Source organism: Podarcis filfolensis, assembly GCF_964270895.1.
Source record: "Podarcis filfolensis genome assembly, chromosome: 11".
Taxonomy (NCBI): domain Eukaryota; kingdom Metazoa; phylum Chordata; class Lepidosauria; order Squamata; family Lacertidae; genus Podarcis; species Podarcis filfolensis.
In genome coordinates this window covers 12,619,898-12,639,460 of record NC_139613.1, presented here as the reverse complement: position 1 = coordinate 12,639,460, position 19,563 = coordinate 12,619,898, and the positions used below count along the sequence as shown (strand labels likewise).

At 45.0% G+C, this 19,563-nt stretch overlaps 1 protein-coding gene across 1 annotated transcript in view; it reads left to right on the top strand.

Moving 5' to 3' along the window:
- MBD2 (methyl-CpG binding domain protein 2) overlaps positions 1–18,605 on the top strand; it is a 56,894-nt gene extending 38,289 nt beyond the window's left edge. Inside the window, exons 4-7 of the mRNA XM_083575904.1 lie at positions 3,023–3,113; positions 4,945–5,122; positions 15,847–15,992; positions 17,596–18,605. Of these exons, the coding sequence (XP_083432030.1) occupies positions 3,023–3,113; positions 4,945–5,122; positions 15,847–15,976 (399 nt within the window). The 3' untranslated portion in view covers positions 15,977–15,992; positions 17,596–18,605. The remainder of the gene's footprint in view (positions 1–3,022; positions 3,114–4,944; positions 5,123–15,846; positions 15,993–17,595) is intronic.
- The last annotated feature ends 958 nt before the right edge of the window (positions 18,606–19,563 follow it).

Genomic DNA, 19,563 nt, shown 5'->3' with positions numbered 1-19,563 from the left:
TGCTTTTTAAAGGGCGGCATCTTGTTCACTGCTGCACCCAAACTGTGGCATATCTTGCCCTGCAAGGCTTGGATGACCCCCTCTCTTTAACCATCTTCCTCTCTTTAACCATCTTCCACCTGCTTGTTGTTGTTTAGTCGTTTAGTCGTGTCCGACTCTTCGTGACCCCATGGACCAGAGCACACCAGGCACTCCTGTCTTCCACTGTCTCCCGCAGTTTGGTCAGACTCATGTTTGTAGCTTCGAGAACACTGTCCAACCATCTCATCCTCTGTCGTCCCCTTCTCCTTGTGCCCTCCATCTTTCCCAACATCAGGGTCTTTTCCAGGGAGTCTTCTCTTCTCATGAGGTGGCCAAAGTATTGGAGCCTCAGCTTCACAATCTGTCCTTCCAGTGAGTACTCAGGGCTGATTTCCTTAAGAATGTATAGGTTTGATCTTCTTACAGTCCATGGGACTCTCAAGAGTCTCCTCCAGCACCATAATTCAAAAGCATCAATTCTTCGGCGATCAGCCTTCTTTATGGTCCAGCTCTCACTTCCATACATCACTACCGGGAAAACCATGGCTTTAACTATACGGACCTTTGTTGGCAAGGTGATGTCTCTGTTTTTTAACTTCCACCTGCTAGGAAAGTCATTTTTTGTTCGGGAAGACATTATGCCCTGTCGAGCAGAGAGTATTTTCCTCCCGAATTTGCTGTGTCTGTTCTGCCTCTTACTACGTTCCATGCATATTCAATCTGTGTACACCATTGCTTGAACTGGTACACCCTGTTATTCAAGTGTGATATATGACGAGTGTACCATCTGTGTACCTGTGTTCACAACAGTCGAGCTGTAGAAATCAACAAGTGTGTGCTCTTTTGTACAAACACTTGTACATGTGTAGAGACAGCTTGTACCTGGGTTCAGTGTAATGTGCGAACACGCTTTGTATTTTCTTGATGATGTTGTCTTTATGATGATGTGGTTTTAATTGATCTAAGCTGATCTGAATACCCATATGCAGTAGAAGGGTAGAGATAATTATATACATGTATACATATAAACACACAAGGTAAAGTAGCAAAGGCTGTTGATGATGGTCTGGTGAAGGAAAACAGGAATGAAATAATTGAGTTGTCTTGCAAAATGTGTAAATATGGACTGAAGTTGGTCACTGCCATGATTGTCTTAAAAGTGATCTTAATTGGACAACCAAATATTAATGGATTGTGTAGAGAGCACTGAAACAAAGCAATTACGCTGCGTACAAAACTCATCCATCACATTATCACTCTGACCAGGGTCTACAGGGATCACCAAACTTATCTGACATAATTGTAACCTAAATTGATTTTTTAAATCAGCTAAATGGGAACATTTTATATAGTCCTTACAGTAATCATGCCAATTGTATCATTTTAGTTCCTATTTAAGATAAATTAAGTAGATGTTTAAAAAATTGTACTGTCATTTTCACAATGAAAAATTACTTGGGGGTAACAAAAAATGCTCCAATTATTAAGTAAGGAGTTGCAATTGAATACCTTGGTTTTCAGGAAAGGAGATCATTTCAAAATAATTTAATTAGGTGCCATATGTAAGATCACCATTTGCATGATACATCCACTTGTTTAGGGTGGTATTCAGCTAACTTTACTCACAGTAGGCCCACTGAAATTAATGGCAATGTCTTAGACATGCTCATTAATATCACTGGGTCTCATGGTAAGCAGCAAGGTTGGTAATTCAACTAAGTTTTACTCAAACTTAGCTCAACTACTACCCTTGCTGATTACTCTTTTTTTTTTTCATTTTGTTTTCCTTCAACGCGTACTCTTCTCTCTCTCCATTATCTCTCTCTCTCTCTCTCTCTCTCTCTCCATTATCTCTTTGAAGCATATTAGACTGAGATATTAGTTAACTTCTCCAAGCTGACCCATGGCTGAGCATGGATTTGAATTTGAGTCTCCTTGGTCTACATTCCTTGCAGATTTACCTGCATGCGCAAGTTCACAAGCACCTTACCGATGCACGCATTTTCAGGTGCTGAACTTAGTCACCCTGTGCCACAGGGCAAATTACACTTACACTAGGGCAGAATTAGCAATCGAGATGCCAAATCAAAGTTTAGCTGGTCCTAATGAGTGATTTCCAATGCAGATAGCACCCTTGGAACAAGGACTCTTATTTAGGACAGCAGGAGGAGAGGAGAGGGTTAAATTCTTCCACCACACCTGCTGTGCTCCTTGTAATTATCCATTGCTCTCCCTGCAGCTGATGCTATCTGCATTTTTTAAAAACAGCAACAGCCCCCAACAAAGCTGCCTTCTGCATCACACGTAGTTTGGTCCTTGGGTGAGCATCCTTGAAAACTACCCCCTTTTAAGTTGACCATGCAGCCCTAGTGTATTGAAAGCAATCAAGGGCTCAAGACGATTGTCCTTAACTGGAAAAAGTGTGTGTATGCTTAATTGTTGCTTAATTGTTTTTGCATCAGTTTAAAGTTAGCAAGTATAGCCAGCGCTCATTTGCATTGGAGCAATCAGGTGTTGGTTTGTCCTGTGCACGTCCCATTCAGTTTGTGGGGAAGCAACTGTGTTATTGGGCAGCGACTGTTCATTTCACAAGTCTTTGTGCAAGAGAACTTCCCAGAGGATAGTTTCTCTTCAGTAGCAAAGCTCCGTAGGGAACTGGCACCCAGAATCTGCCCTGGAAGTAACCTTGAAAAAGAATAAAAACAAGAGATGTTTGCTTTAGTATCACCGCAAGCTGCTTTTGAGAGGTTGATTGCGTCTAAATAAATGGGGCATAAATATTTGAACTAAACCCGCAAATAAACAAAACGATTCCTTCTGCTTTTTCGTCAAGTTGGCAGCATGCAGAGGCTGTCTGTAAATCTTCCAGCGCTGTTGCAGAAGGGATTAAGTTTATGCCTATAAAATGAATATTCCATCTTGGTTTCCCCTCTCCCCCCCCCCCAGTGTTTTTGTTACGTTTCCATTTTAAATTAACCCGGCAATCTTTCAATCTTTTCAGCTTTTCTGGGAGAAGAGGCTGCAAGGCTTGAGCGCATCAGATGTGAGCGAGCAGATCATAAAATCCATGGAGCTGCCAAAAGGCCTTCAAGGTACTCTTTGAATCAGCAGTGTTCTAAGAAATGGGTGGCTCTCAAGCTGGGGTGCAGAGGGACATTTTGTGCACGTGTGGATGCATCTGAAGGGGTGGGGAGTGTCAGGAGTTCAGCCTACACTTGAGTAGGACTCTGGCAGAGACACATGCCCGACTGGCATGTTCTCTCCCTCCTGGTCAATCGTTTGGGAGCTTCAGAAGCTTTCTTCACCCCAGACATTACAGTGACCGATGCCAACCGACACTGGCACACTTAGGGATCCGCAGAGTTTGTGCACCTTGCGTGACAGACCTCAGCAACTCAGCATTTTGGCTAATCTACTTTATTTACACATAAACACACACGGAGCACTGCAGCATGGCTCCCTCTCTCTCTAGCATCAGACAAAACAAAGGACAACAGTCACACTTCACGGAACACAGTAACACAAACATCCTGTCTCCATCACTTCCCACTTTGTGGAGTCAAAGCATATACCGTCATGTGAAAGACAACAATCCCATGACTGCAGTCATGGAGCAGGAATTCTAACAGGGAGGACCCACATGCTTGAATTTGCCCCCAGTGTCCACATTGTAGCTTCACATCTTGGTACGCTGGTGGAAGTCTAAAGGGTGATAAGAACATAACAGCAGTAGCCCTGCTGGTTCAGACCAAAGCTTCATTTAGTCCAGATTCTCAGGTGCGCAGCAACTGCCAGGAGGAGGAGAGGAAGTCCTATTCTGTGAGCAAAAGCCTGTTTGGTGTGGGGAGAAATTCCCTTTGAGGTTTCATTACAGAGGCTGTCACCAAATTCCCAGCTTGTCTATTTAGTACTGCATTACAGGACAGAGTTCAGAGAGTCTGCAAGAACTTCCCATTAGGAAACATGGTATATAGTAAAAAGATAGTCACCTTAGGTATTTCTTCCTCTCCCCTGCCATCTTCTGCCACCCCATTGCCTGTCAGGATGCTGTCAGTGGCTCCCGGCTGGTTGCCCAGGAACGTATAAAGACAAGGGAGAGTTTCTTACCGTCCTTTTTTATTTTAATCTTTACAGAGAGAGGCTATAGAACCCAGCCTCTTGGACAATGGCGTTGTCCCAAGTGAATCTCCACCGTCTCTCCCACTTCCTCATTCTCACCGTCACTTCTACGGGTGCTGCTACATGCCCTATGTCTTTGAGCTCTTTGCTCTCCTACTTTTAAGGCTTGCTGGGCTCTGGGAGACAGGGGGTCTTGAATGCTTTTCAATGACAACATGTCAGCTGGGTGTTGTTCTGGCTGTTCCATGATTTCCCAGCTTTTCCTCTCATCTGCCTCTGAACTGCGACCTCCCACAAACCCCTGTTGTAAATCTATACTGCCTCTTCCTCCTCCCCGGAAGGGTCAGGATGGAGAGGCGGTCTCCATCATTCCTCCTCTTCTCAGTCCCTGAAATTGCCCCACCATCTTTTAGTCAACCACCGTCCTTGGAAATGGCATGTGTTAGAACCCTCCTTGTACCATATCTGGAGTTGCTTTGGCCATTAGGTTCCTCCGAAGCTGGTTCTTGCCAGTTTTGTGGTTAGGCTGCCCTCTTGCCCCACAGATAATTGGTTGTCCAGAATTCCTAGAGTGTCAAGCTGAACCTACACTAAGCATGAAGGTGAACTGAATGGGGCCAGCACGGTGTGGGGTGAGACCCATGTGTGTGTGTGCCCCTGCATGCTTCATCTCCCTCTCATGTGCTCTTTGACTACCTGACTAGGCTCTGGGATGGGAGGTTTGGGATCCTTGCCACCGGATCCTGCCCGTTGAACTCTGCTCTGATGAACCTTATTGACAAGTGCGGCTTTTTTTCGTTCCAGGGGTTGGCCCGGGGAACAACGACGACACCCTCCTGTCTGCTGTCGCCAGCGCACTGCACACGAGTTCTGCCCCCATCACAGGGCAGCTCTCTGCCGCCGTTGAGAAGAACCCAGCCGTGTGGCTGAACACCTCCCAACCTCTCTGCAAAGCCTTCATCGTCACGGACGAGGACATTAGGTAAGTCCTTGCCCCCACTGCCGTTGAAGGGCTTTTCCTCTCACTGCAACCAGCTGTGGTGATCACACAGGGTCCCCGGACGTTTCACCGTCTCTTGATCCCTGTGCCACCACGTTATTTCTCGCTGCCACCACCCAGGCCCTACCTGATACAATACTGAGTCCAGTCAGGGTTAAATTGGAACATAAACTTCTGTTTATTTATTGCAGTTTAACAAGTGTGTGGTTTCATAAATGGTATCGGTCAATTACAATCATGGGGTGCCTATCCAGACCTACAACTTCCGCTACCTGCTCTCACTCACTAAACCACCTCTCTCATATTTACTTGCCTTCCTAGCTCCTAACTGTTCCTGACTCAGCTTATTTCACTACACTAACTCAACCTACCCACAGACTCTATCCCAATTCACTCCCACTCCAACCAACCACCCAACTCCCAACAAACTCTCCCTTCGCCCCTCCCAGAGCTGGTTTTATAGTCCCTCTGACTCCACCCCCTAGGTTCTGATTGGGTAACTTGTTCAACTATTTCACCTCCAGCACGCTCATATGTTAACATCACACCAGCCCCATTCTCTGTGAGGTGGATGGAATTCTCTCCTTTTATCACTACATGTGTTCACATTGCACACACTTCCTCTCCTTCTCCCGAGTTGATTTCTGGATCTTACCAAATTTTCAGACTTCTAACCTTACAGTTTTACCATACTCTGCTGTTTCGAAGGTCTTCTATGAGCTTGATCTTGTCCATTGCACCTCCTCGCAGTTTGTTGAAGAATTGTTGAACTTTCAGAAGTTGGGTTGCACTGGGAGGACCTGTAGCTGGAAGCGCAAGTTGGGCAAGCAGTGGTGCCACGCTTGCTGGGTTGATCGACTTGTAAAAGATCTTAAAGTGGATGGGATCAAACCTGCAACCTTGGCGTTATCAGCACCACACACGAACCAACTGAGCTATCGAGGCACAGGCAAGCCTCAGAAAGGACAGGAAGAGAAAAGGATATCGAGCAACTGCAAATAGAATAAAATAAACTCATGCATGATCCCTTAATGTAATGGACTTGATGATATATAGAGGCAATTTCTGTAGCATGAGAGACTTTTGGTAACTAGAGGTGTAATGACTAGAAAACGGTCTTAAAAAAGTTAGTAAGAATGATGGTTTGAGCTGATCTATTTTCTTTGAAGGGCCAGGTTTGCCTTCCCTTTGAGAGCAGTTGGAGGAAGCCTTAAATCGGGTGTTTAGTGTCACCAGCCTCCATGCTGCAGACCACCCTTCTAGCAGAGATTTGGCAGGCACCCCCAAGTGTGTCTCTTGACCTCTCTGTGCCAACAAGCCTATGCAGTGGTTTAAAATTTTCTTGGGTAGCCAGTCATTTTAATCATCACTCTGTATTGCTTTTGTTTTGTTTTTTTATGTTGTTGTACAGTAGCCTGGTGCTTTTCCAGATGACCCCTATAAAATAAATAATAAACCTCCCTCCCCAACGGGAGATTTCTGTCCCCCCTGCAAAGCAAGGTCAGGATCATCACACCTGCTGTGTCGGGGCTGAACCCTGCATCCTCGACTGCCCTCACTTCCCCCAGATTCCTGCATCCTTTCTGCCCATTGAGACTCTTTCCTGTTGATGCTTAGAATGTTGCACCTGAAAGCAGGTTGCTGAGATAACTTTGTTTCATGAGGCTGCTCTTTGTGCTTTGTGACTTAAGAAAAGGTGTGCCCTTTCTCTTTCCCGTCCTGTTAGAGCCCAGGTTTTGAAGGGCGTGTTTGAAGCTTCTGCCACCTCAGCAGCAATGCAGCGTTCGCAGAGCTTTGTGTATTTCTGCTGACACAGCAGCCCATGGCCGTGCCAGTTCATAAACAAGGAAGTAAATCAAATGGGGCCATGTTTGGCCTGTGCTGGGTGAAATATGAGAGTGGGCACTTTCCCAATACAGTGGTACCTCAGGTTAAAGATGCTTCAGGTTACAGACGCTTCAGGTTACAGACTCCGCTAACCCAGAAATATTTCCTCGGGTTAAGAACTTTGATTCAGGATGAGAACAGAAATCGCGAGGCGGCAGCGGGAGGCCCCATTAGCTAAAGTGGTGCTTCAGGTTAAGAACAGTTTCAGGTTAAGAACAGACCTCCGGAACGAATTAAGTACTTAACCCGAGGTACCACTATAAACGTTTGCACTGTGGAGTCAGACTCGATTACGGCTGCCACATGCCTTTCTTTTTAATGCTCTATTTACATGTTGCTTTTGAGCCTCACAGTGGCCCATTTCCAAATCTTTCTGTATCACCGGGGTGGGTTATCCAAATTGCATGGCTCCTTTCCACCCCCTTAAAAATACTGAGATAAAAGCTTTCAATAACTATCAAATGAGGCCACCTGCCCCATCTAGCTGCAAACAGATAAATGGGCGAGGTAAAAGCACTGTGGGGCACACCGTCTCTTGGCTAAGGATGCTTAAGGAACCTCTGTATTTCCAAATTCCCATGTAACTTGACTTGCTCCTCACCTCCCGTATGTGGATTGAAATGCAGCTATTATGTGGAAGATAGTTCAATAATGTCAAATGGTCCAAAATGCGGCCATCAGAGGCAGTCAATGTTGATGATATCACTGCTGTAGCAGCTTCACCGGCTGACAGTGAGTTTCTGGGCCCAATTTAAAGTTCTTTTTTTTTAACCTTTAAAGCCTTAAATGGTTTGGACTGAAGTTGTTCCTTGGACTTGCTACACCTGTATAATCCTGCCAGCAAAGAGCAGAGTGTGGTTTTGCTCAGGTCTTGCTTGAAGGCATCTGGTTGGCCATTGAGAGAGCATTGCCTTCTCCAGCTCCAGAAGGTAGGATTCGAACCAATGGCTTCAAGAAAGGAGATTCCAGCTAAGCATCAGGAAGAACTTTCTGACAGTAAGAGCTGTTCGGCAGTGGAACGAATTCCCTTGGGAGGTGGTGGACTCTCCTTCTTAGGAGGTTTTTAAGCAGAGGTTGGATGGCCATCTGCCATGGATGCTTTAGCTGAGATTCCTTCATTGCAGGGGGTTGGACTAGATGACCATCGGGTCCCTTCCAACTCTACAATTCTATGATTCTACGATGCTGGACTAGTTGGGCCTTTGGCATGATCCAGCAGGAGCTAAGCGCCATAGACTCTTCCTGCAGGTCCGCTTCATAGGTTGTTAAGATGGGTGGCCATGAGAAAGCTGTCGTTCTCCATGGCAGACTGCCAGCACTGGAAATTCTCCTTTCAGCTCTTGGAAAATGAGGAGGAATTACACCAGGCTTTCTCCTGAAGTGCTTCCTTTTTTTGTGCCGGAATTATTTTTTAAAATACAGGGGATTTTTGAGAAATCCAGTCCCCTCCTTCCCTGCAGTATGAAGTGATACAGCCTGGGCCCACTTTTACTGCAGTGGTCCCTTGGTTCTCAAACTTAATCCGTTCCAAAACCAAAGCGTTCCAAAACCAAGGTGCGCTTTCCCATAGAAAGTAATGCAAAACGGATTAATCCATTCCAGACTTTGAAAAACAGCCCCTAAAACAGCAATTTAACCTGAATTTTACTATCTAACGAGACCATTGATCCATAAAATGAAAGAAATAATCAATGTACTGTACTATAAAATAAGACAGTATTGTAGATGATAAGAATTAAAATTAATTTTTTTTTCTTACCTGCACTGATGATAGTCATTGTTTGGAGGGGTGGGGGGGCTTTTATCCATTTCCGCAGTCACACAGTCAATCAATCAGTAGCTAACTGGGTTCCACACAGTCACAAAAACAAATTAACCGAAAAAGCCTCAAAAACAAAAATGCAAAACAAATAGCAAAAACAAAAGGGCCAAGTTTAATCTATTCCGGAGGTCTATTTAACTTCTGAAATGTTTGAAAACCAAGGCATAGCTTCTGATTGGTGCAGTCGCCCCAGAAACAATAGCTGACAGCCACATCAGATGTTCAGCTTCTGAAAAATGTTCGAAAACTGGAACACTTACTTCCAGGTTTTGGGAACCAAGGCGTTTGAGTACCAAGGCGTTCGAGAAGCAAGGTACCACTGTATATGACCTGTGCTTGTGTTTGAATAATAGAATTGTAGAATCGGAAGGGAGTGCAAGGGTCAATTATGCCAATCCCTGTAATGCAGGAGTGTTTTTGCCCAAAGTGGGGCTTAAGTGTCTCATGCTCTACCACTGAGCTATCCTGGCCAGTCCTAACGTACAACAATTTCGCAAAATTGCTCATGCAACCTTTTGCTTTAGTAGACTTTGCTCACAGAGATTTTAACCAAATAGGCTAGAAGAGTTTGGTGAATTTTGAGCAGTCCTGGAAGCTCAGAGATGAACGCAGATCCTTGATGCTGCAAATCCCTCCCCTACTCCTTTATTTCTCCCTTTGAAAATTAGTTTTGTTCAATAGTCTCTACCATCTTCTTAAAGTTTGGGACTAAGCGTTTTTTCGGCTTCACTGTGTCCCGAACGATGTAATGGAGGCATAAAAAGTTAACACAGCATGGGTTCCCCCCTCTTATTATTTCTGCCGCCAGCAGGAGACGGCTAACACATAAAAAGAAATGTTCCAAAGGATTTTGGGGTGTTTTTTGTTTTGTTTTAGCGGTTGAAATCCCAGGCTGCCTCCGGCAGAGGGCAATATTGAATCACAGTTCTCTAATAGCAATGGAATCCTGATCTGTCAGGAAAATAGTGTTTCCAAGGTTCGTTTGCTTTGAAAAGTCATATCTCTTGTTCCTTCTTTCCTTTTCCTCCACGTCACACTTGCATTAAAAAATAATAATAATATTATGTTTGCACGGGCTACCTTTGATTCAGTTGCATATTCAGGGACTTTTGTTTCCAGAGTGCCTTCTCTGCAAATTAGCATAGGAAATCAAGCTGAAAGTTTTAATGGGAAAGTCATTTGCTTCAGGCCTGCAGTTCCTACTTAACTTGTGATGATGCGTTTTCACTTAAAGGTAGCCGCCTAAGTGCAAGTCGTTTTGGGTTTTTGTGACTGCTGAGTCCCTCTCTGGTGATATATATGCAGGACAGGGTTGAGCTGTGTAAGCGCAAGATATAATAACAGGGAAATATTTTGTGATATTTTCCCCAAAGGAAATGTTCCCATTCTCCTTTGACAGATTCATGTGCTTCGTCAATACAGTGGTACCTCGGGATACGAATGGGATCCGTTCCGGAGCCCCGTTCACATCCTGAATGGAACGTAAGACACGACGGCGTGTCTGCGCATGCGCGGGTTGCGTTTTGCCGCTTCTGCGCATGCACACAATGTCATTTTGAGCGTCTGTGCATGCGCGAGCGGCAAAACCCGGAAGTAACGCGCTCAGTTACTTCCAGGTTGCCGCGGAGCACAATCCGAAAGCGCTCAACCTGAAGCACATTCAACCCGAGGTATGACTGTATTATGATGCTGATATCCAAACACTCCTCATCCAAACATGGGAAAGACCGTGGTTCAGTGTTAAAGCATCTTCTTTGCATGCAGAAAGTCCCAGGTAGGGTGGCGGAGAATTTTGATTCAGTTTGCATTCAAAAGACAAAACTACCTAATTCAAACTTTCTGAAGCAATACGAGAACCAAAACACAGGTGTCCACCAGAATTCACACTTCTTTGAATTTTGCAGTGCAGTTCACCGGCCAAGAAATGCATGCAAAATAGCATACACCAGGGTAAAGTGTTCATAAGCTACATATATTAGTGAAAAGATTGTACAAAAATGCGCTGCATTGGGGTGGGAGGGATTACTTTGGGTATATTAAGGCAAAACTGCCAAACAAGAATGTATAGATTGAGAGAAATTTGTACTAAAATGCTGACAGATTTTCACGTTTTTGTTTCTTTTAAATTGCAAACCAATGTGGAAATGTGGAGAACTGAACTTAAGATTGGAAAAGTAAGAAACTGCAAGAAACCAAAAGCAGGGGAAATGGAGGAGGCTACAGGAAAAGGGGTGAAAGGGGAAATAAAAGTGGGCAGTGGAACAAGCAGAGGGCAGCCTGGCTGAGAGATGCACTTGGCTGGCACTGACATATTGATATGGAAAACCTGCCAAGCCTTTGGCTGCAGAGGTCCTCTCGTATGTGCAAAAGGCAAGGGACCCCAGCTCAGTGGTAGAGCATGAGCTTTGCATGCAAGGGGTCTCAGGTTTGATCCCTGGAGCACCCAGTTTTTGAAAAGGGCACAGGTAGCAGAAAAGCCATTTCTGCCATAGATCTGGGGAAGGTCCTGTCAAGCAGAGGAATACCCGTATTTTTCTGTGTATAAGACACACCCATGTATAAGACGCTCCCTATTTTGGGGGACTCCAAATTAAGAAAATGGGGGGAAATTGCCCAGAGTTGTTGAGCTTTTTAAAGAGGGGATTGCCGAAAATCGCTCACACACTAGAGCTACACTACTATTGCCTGCCTGATTGACACAGCGACAGCCAATCAACACAAGCCCTTGCTGCAGCAACAAATAACACACCCAATAGTCACTGAGAATCTCTGGCTCACAGCAACAACCAATCACACATCCCCCCCAATGCACTACCCAGATGCCCCCCAGTTTTAAACGTAATTTTTAAACTAAGCTAGTCTTATACAGTGACACAGGTGGTGCTGTGGGTTAAACCACAGAGCCTAGGACTTGCCGATCATAAGGTCGGCGGTTCGAATCCCCACGACGGGGTGAGCTCCCGTTGCTCGGTCCCTGCTCCTGCCAACCTAACAGTTCGAAAGCATGTCAAAGTGCAAGTAGATAAATAGGCACTGCTTTGGTGGGAAGGTAAACGGCATTTCCGTGCGCTTCTCTGGTTCACCAGAAGCGGCTTAGTCATGCTGGCCACATGACCTGAAAGCTGTATGCTGGCTCCCTCAGCCAAGAAAGCGAGATGAGCGCCGCAACCCCAGAGTCAGTCACGACTGGACCTAATGGTCAGCGATCCCTTTACCTTTACCTTTAGTCTTATACAGTCATACCTCTGCTTACATATCCCTCCGCTTATGTAAATTTTGGGATACATAAGTGGCAAACCCGGAAATATATTTCTGGGTTTCTGCTGCACACGCATGCGCAGAAGCGCTGTACCACCGCATGCGCAGAAGCGGTCCCTCCTGTTGAGGAAACCTCGGGATCCGACCGGAGCTCAGGAACAGATCCTGTCCACAACCGGAGGTACCACAGTACATAGAAAAGTAATTCCAGGCTCCCATATGCATTGCATAAGCTTTTCATATACATTGCTTTTCACTGCCAACTTCCCACTCTCCCCAAAGTGATCCTCAATTGTGATTTGCATCTAGGCCACAAGATTCCTTGTGCAAATACACATACGTTAGTGCCTTCCATTCATTTGCTTTAATCTCGCTCTCTAAATGCCGGTGGATGATTTGGTGACACGTTCTCTGTCTTGCACCTTTTAAATCAGCCTCGGCTCTGGAATCTGGGACATATCCCCCCTCCACAGCTCTTCTGCATGCGCAGGGCGCCTCTTTTGAGCTCCCCGACCTGTGCTTTTGCAGAGTTATCCTTACATCGCCTGTGTGTTGCTCAAAAATAAATCTCATTCATCAGCCTTGACATTATTGCCCCCCAACACTACTAAAGCCTGACCCAGCGCGATGTACTGAATGGAAAGATAAAGTAAAAGATCTGTAAACAGCAGCATAAAGCATCTTTATTATTTAGTGAGATGCTTTTTACGAGGCACATCTGCAGTCTCCGCGTCAGCTTGATCCAAGAGTTTCAAAATAAACAAAGAAAGTGCGATCGCTTCTTATCCGTGACATAAGGGCAGCGGCTTTAAAGATATTAGAAACATAGAATTTTAGAGCTCAGAAGGACAGGGCAGGAACTAAAATTTGAGACTCAGTCACATCATCCCAGGGCTTTATTTGCACTAAAGCCAAATCACTGTCCTTTTTTAAAAAACAAAAACAAAAAAACCCTTGATATTTTAAAAGACCATGTTTTTGGCCAGCAGGGGCTCTGCCAATAGTTTTTAGTGAGCTGGGTTTAAAAACCTGGTTTGCTTGTTTTAATTATTTGAGTTAGGAGTGGGGAATCTGGGGCCCTCTAAATGTTGTTGGGGACGCGGGTGGTGCTGTGGGTTAAACCACAGAGCCTAGGACTTGCCAATCAGAAGGTCGGTGGTTCGAATCCCCATGACGGGGTGAGCTCCTGTTGCTCGGTCCCTGCTCCTGCCAACCTAGCAGTTCGAAAGCACATCAAAGTGCAAGTAGATAAAGAGGTACCGCTCCGGCGGGAAGGTAAACGGCGTTTCCATGCGCTGCTCTGGTTCGCCAGAAGCAGCTTAGTCATGCTGGCCACATGACCCGGAAGCTGTACGCCGGCTCCCTCGGCCAATAAAGCGAGATGACCGCCGCAACCCCAGAGTCGGTCACGACTGGACCTAATGTTCAGGGGTCCCTTTACCTTTACCTTTAAATGTTGTTGGACTCCATTTACTGCCAGCTCCAACCAGCATGACTAGAACTATAATCTAGCAACACCTAGAAGGTTACAGGTTCCTCATCCTTGTCTGAAGGCAGCTAGAATAATCAATTTTGAGTTTGCTTTGAACATCCTGCTTTTCAAACATGGCTTGTGGGATTGCGAGATGTTGCAGAAGAATGCTTGAAGATGGGAGCTTTCTGCTCCTTTCAGATATCCAGTGTTCATTGCGCTCATTCCTTTAAAATAAGAAAAACTCTGGTGCATAGTAAGGAAAAGTACATTTGGAAAAGTTTTGGGGATTTGCGTTCAGCTTCTCCATCTAGATTTATTAAAGCCATACAGGTCTTTGTAGCTGCTAGCTTTTCATCGCTCTCAACAATGGAAGTGTGGCAGAGAATCCCAAGAGATTTTTCCACCCTGACATCACATTCAGTGCTGGCTTTCAGCATTCCCCCAGTGACTTATTCTTCCTGAATTCAATAGTTCCGCATTTATGTTAATTCTTCTTCCAGGAAAAAAAAGATGGTGGATAGGCTTTCTTTTTAGTCTTAAAGTCAATGACCTCCAAACTGGTATATGTATTTGGCTTAGTTTAGCTGAAATTCTTTCTTCTCAACTGCTGTATCAGAGTTCATAAGTGAAATTCAGTGAATGTTGATGAGATTAGTGGTGGGTCCCTATTAAGCCACCTATGAAGAGTTTCATTAAAAGAATCACATAATTTGCCTCAGTGGGGAGCATGGATTTTAATTTGTAGCAAAAAATACTGTATGCAGAGAGTTTTCACATTGGCCACAGCAGGTGTTTTTCTTGATGTGGAAACTCTTCTCATTGACTTGAATATTTGTACTTTAAATGGATGTGAATTTGGGCTTCTCTTATGAAATCTGCCTGATCCCCAGTAAAAGGTATCCATCCACCTGATCTACGGGTAGAACCTGAGATCTATGGGTATAGGGCAGCATACAAATTACTATTATTATTATTATTATTATTATTATTATTATTATTACCTACACAAGCAGTGTTTAGAGCATCTCATTTGTCAATTATGGTTCCCCCCCTAGTTTGTCAATTATGGCTCTCCAGGTAGCTCAGTTGATAGAGTTTGAGATTCAATCTCAGAGTCATGGGTTCAAGCCGCAGGTCTGCTAATTTTCCTGCCTTGCAGGGGGTTGGACTAGATGATCCTCACGGTCCCTTCCAAGTCTACAATTCTGTGGTTCTTTGGGAATGCATTCTTTTAGATCAGGGCTGGGGATCCTGTGGCCCTCCAGATGTTGTTGGACTCCAACTCCCATCATCCTCGGCCAGTATGGGCCATGCTCAGGGATGATGGGATTTGCAGTTTGAGAGGGCTACAGGTTCCCCCGGGGATTCACTTTCACATATAAAGAAGGAAGGAAGACCTTTAGGACGGTAGAAGAAGCAGGAAGTTTCTGGAGGAAGTACTGGAAAGATCTAGGTGGAGAGAGACTTCAAGAGCTAGAAGAGACAAGACAGGAATAAAGTGGAAAAGTTTGTTTTATAGTTATTTCTTGAATGTGGTAAGGTAACGTGAATACAATAAATCTGTATGTCACTAAAGTGTATCTCATGCAATGTAAGTGGGTTGAATAGTAAACTCAAAAAATGAAGATAGTAAATTGTAGGAGTTAACTGCATTAGAAAGATGATCTTGGAGAACTGTTACAAAAGTGTCACAATGAAATTCAGTTAGGGGGGATTAGAGGAAGTCAGATAACAATGAAAGTTAATTTGGATTTTAGAAGTATTAAGTGTTTTTTATTTTTCTTTCTTTTTTCTTCTAGTATTGTAATGTGTTTCGTTTTGAGTCTTTTATATGTTATATTTGTTATAAATGTGGAAAATTAATAAATTTTAAAAAAATCTCAAAAGAAACAAAATAGAACATGTGTTAAGGAGAAAAAAATGGGATATTATATGTCTACAAGAGACTCATGTCTCCAGTAATCACACAAGAGTTTTACAAAATGGGAAATTAGGAATAGAATTTATTGCATCAGGGACGGAAAAGAAAAGGGGGGTGGCAATCTACACAAAACCTAGTTTGGACCCGAAGTTGTTGTTCAAAGATGAGGAAGGAAGAACTATAGGAGTGGAGATTAAATTTGATAACAGAGGGCCACAGGTTCTTCACCTGCCCACCTTCAACCCCTGATTTATAGAGATAGCACTGGCCTGCTGATTGACTTCTCTTTCCATTTGCGGAGATAATATTTCAGTGATGTTTTTCCCCTCCGGGTTATTCCACAGGAAACAAGAAGAGCGAGTACAGCAGGTACGGAAAAAGCTGGAGGAGGCGCTAATGGCAGACATCTTGTCGCGAGCTGCAGATACAGCTGACTTGGACGAGGTTGAGATGGACGATGGCGAAGAAGCGTAAGAGGCAAAAGCATCAGGTACAGCCACGGGTTCCTTGTGGAGCGACAACGCCGCGTGTTGGAGTGTCTCCCTTAGTTACTGTGATTGCTGCTTTGCTGTTCAGCATGAAAAGCCTGCAATTTGTGAAGTGCTTCACAGAGCACAGAAGTGGCCCGGCTCTCCTCTCCAGGCCTGCCAAACTGATTGGCTAAAGGTGAAGAGACAGAATAGATCTTGATGAAAGGCGCCAGGCAAGGACCATTTTCAGCAACAGAGCCCCTGCGTTTGCATGCAAAAGGTTCAGTTCCTGGCACCTCCAGCTAGGGCAGCAAATGTTGAGTTGGTGAAAGGCAGCTTCCTATCCCCCTGTGTGCTTCCCAAGGCCTTCAAGGTAGTCCCTTCTTCTTAAATGTTTGATTTAAACTACATTCTGAATGGGATGCGGGTGGCACTGTGGTCTAAACCACAGAGTCTAGGGCATGCTGATCAGAAGGTCGGTGGTTCGAATCCCCGCGATAGGCTGAGCTCCTGTTGCGCGGTCCCTGCTCCTGCCAACCTAGCAGTTCAAAAGCACGTCAAAGTGCAAGTAGATAAATAGGTACCGCTCCGGTGGGAAGGTAAACGGCATTTCCGTGCGGTGCTCTGGTTCACCAGAAGCGGCTTAGTCATGACCTGGAAGCTGTACACCGGCTCCCTCGGCCAATAAAGCAAGATGAGCGCCGCAACCCCAGAGTTGTCGACGACTGGACCTGATGGTCAGGGGTCCCTTTACCTTTACCTTTTTTACATTCTGAATAGATACAGTGGTCGCCATCTTGCCCTCCCCTGTTCTTTTTTAAAACGAGTAAGATTTCTCCATAACTGAATACCTCAACATGGTGGTGTGTATATAGCATGAGTGGGAAACATACAGGACAATCTTGACCCACCAGGAAGCCCAGTGGCACAAAAGGGTATTTTCCACAAACCATGCCATCAGCTGGTATCACTGGCCATTATGTTTTATAGCTGGTTCAAGCAAGAGCATGTGGTCAGAAGCCTCCAGGTGACAGTAGCTGTCGCAGCTTCTAATAGTTCCTGTAGCCCACTGTGGAGGCCCTCTTCCAACACGTCCTTAGTGTATCCCATCTGCTCAACCTCAGGCAGTGCTTCATTTCTTGCAGCAGAGGTGAACAAGGAAGCTGCAATGTCTCCCGCTACTTTTTGTTTGCTGTAAGTAGTTGTTGGAGGGTGAGTGTCCGGCAGCTCAATTCTATATATTATCCAGAAGTTAGCTCCATTGACTGTACTGGGGCTTACTGGCTGGTAGTTGGATACTGAGTGTGGCAGTGTAGTTGGATATTGAGTGTACTTGTGAGTAAGCAGCCCTGAGTGAAGAGTAGAATATGTCTCTTCCTGGGAACCTGTAGCATCTGTCAGGACCAATAAAACTGCTACAGGGAATTTGAGGCTTCTGATTATGTGGAAACTTTGTTCTAGAGCACCTGTGGTATAGATCTTCACCATTAGAATAAAAGATGTCTAACCATTGTCATTCTTCTCTCTCCATCTCCCCCTCCCTCCCTCCCTCCCTCCCTCCCTCCCTCCCTCCCTCTCTCTCTCAAACCTGTTTCATACCCATTCCCTACATTCTACATACAGGTACTTAAAACAGAATTATCCCCAGAAGAAATTCCTGGAAGCTGAAGGCGCTTTTTTTTTGTTTTGTTTTCCATTGGTCTTTTATGAAAAGAAGAAAAGGACCTGTGCACATTTATATAGCTTTCTAATAGCATTAAAAACCAATGCCTTTTTTTGGCTCTTTTTTATGTATATATCTTGGGGGGGGGGGAGGAAACAGAGAGACCAAGAAAGAAAAAGGAAAACCCACTTTTTAAAAGTTTGTGTCTTAATGACTTCAAAAGTCTTGTTTTTTATTTTTATTTTTTTGTTACGTCAGACAGTTCCCTAAACTCAAAGCTGAGCTTTCAACGCTAGGCTGCAATCTGGAACTGTATGACTAGCACTAAATATTTAGGGTTTTCCCCCCTTCTTCTCTCTCTCGCTCTTCCTTTTGTGTGGATGTATGTGTGCTGGTAACAATGGATCAGGCAAACGGAATGTTCGCTCCCGATTTAAAAAGAAAGAAAGAAGTCTATTGTGACATGTGTTGTACATATATTGTATAAAAGATTTTTTTTTATATACCGGAGTTGAGTGGAAACATCTGTAAATTGACCCATCGCCACCCCTTCTCTAAAAGAGAAATAAATAACTATATTCGGAGCAACTAAATTTGTAGACTGTGATGCGCTATAATTAAGTGGAAATTATAGGCACCCGTGCCCAGATCGCCAGATGGATTGGTGGGCAGAGAAATAAGGGCGTTAAGTGAGTGGACTGTATCCAAGACACCCGGGTTCAAGTCACTGACTTTGATTTGCACTTCTTAAGGGCCCAAATGGGGATTTGGCATCCCCAGCCGAGGCAACTATCCTACGTTCAGCGGGAACTGGATGAGCACTGTGATGCGAGTATGAATGCACACACCTGTCGAGTGTGTGCGGATCAGCCTCAGTTCTCCATTTGTGAAATGGGAATGAGTGACCTACCTCACAGGGTTGTTGTGAGGATGAACCTAATAAAGATTGTAAAGCACTTTTCAAATGAAATGGTTTGCGCAAATGTTGTAGCAGTTGGTCAGCGCAAGGAGAGAAAAAGTCACTAGTGGTATTGGGGGGGGGGGAGGCCATGACTTGGTGGGAGTGGGGTGCTTGCTGCTTTTGTGCATCAGATGTGGGGAACCTGTGGTCCTCCATGAAGTGATGGACATGAGGTAGGAGTTGATAATGCAGGTGAGCTGCGCACAGGTGGGCTGCGTGCAAGCTGCTGGCCAGCCCTGTGGAGCCTCCTTTTATTGAGACAAATATGCAAACCAGGCAGATACATTTTGGGCTGTGACCTTTACACATCTTCCGGTCCCGAGATCGTGGGGTGGTACAAAGTTATTTTGGCACCTGTTTCCACCACGTCATTTCCCCCTTGCACAGTGTATGACGAAGGAGACAAAAGGTCTCAGAGACAAAGGTTACAGACAGGACACCGCAGACTACTGAGACCGCAAAAGGTTAGACAGAGGCAACGATGTTCAGACAGCCATGGCTTTGTCTGTGTGTGTGTGGGGGGTCCCGCACCCCAAGGTCACGCGTGCAGGCAGACTGTGGCTGCCTGCGGGTAGGGAGTCTGCTCCCTCCGGACCCCACTCCTCACTCCGCGATCATCCCTACACTCCAGATGTTGCTGGACTACAGATCCCATCACCCCTAGCCATTGGCCAATGCCAGCTGAGGCTGATGGGAGTGGCAGTCCAACAGCGTCTGGAGGTCTCCATTTTCTCCCTCCCTGGTGTCATGGTTGGAGCAGTGTGCTTGACAAATTTGACCCTCATGAACTCTGAACTGAAGTGCTCTAATCTGCACCTTCAGGGCTGATGTATGGCTCAAAACTGAGCTATCTTTCGATTGCTGCATTTTTCAGAAAGCTGCAACACATTGCTCAAAATATGCATTTTCCAACGCTGAAAGAAAATATAGTTAGAATGCTATTTTGAGAGATGACACATTTGGGAAC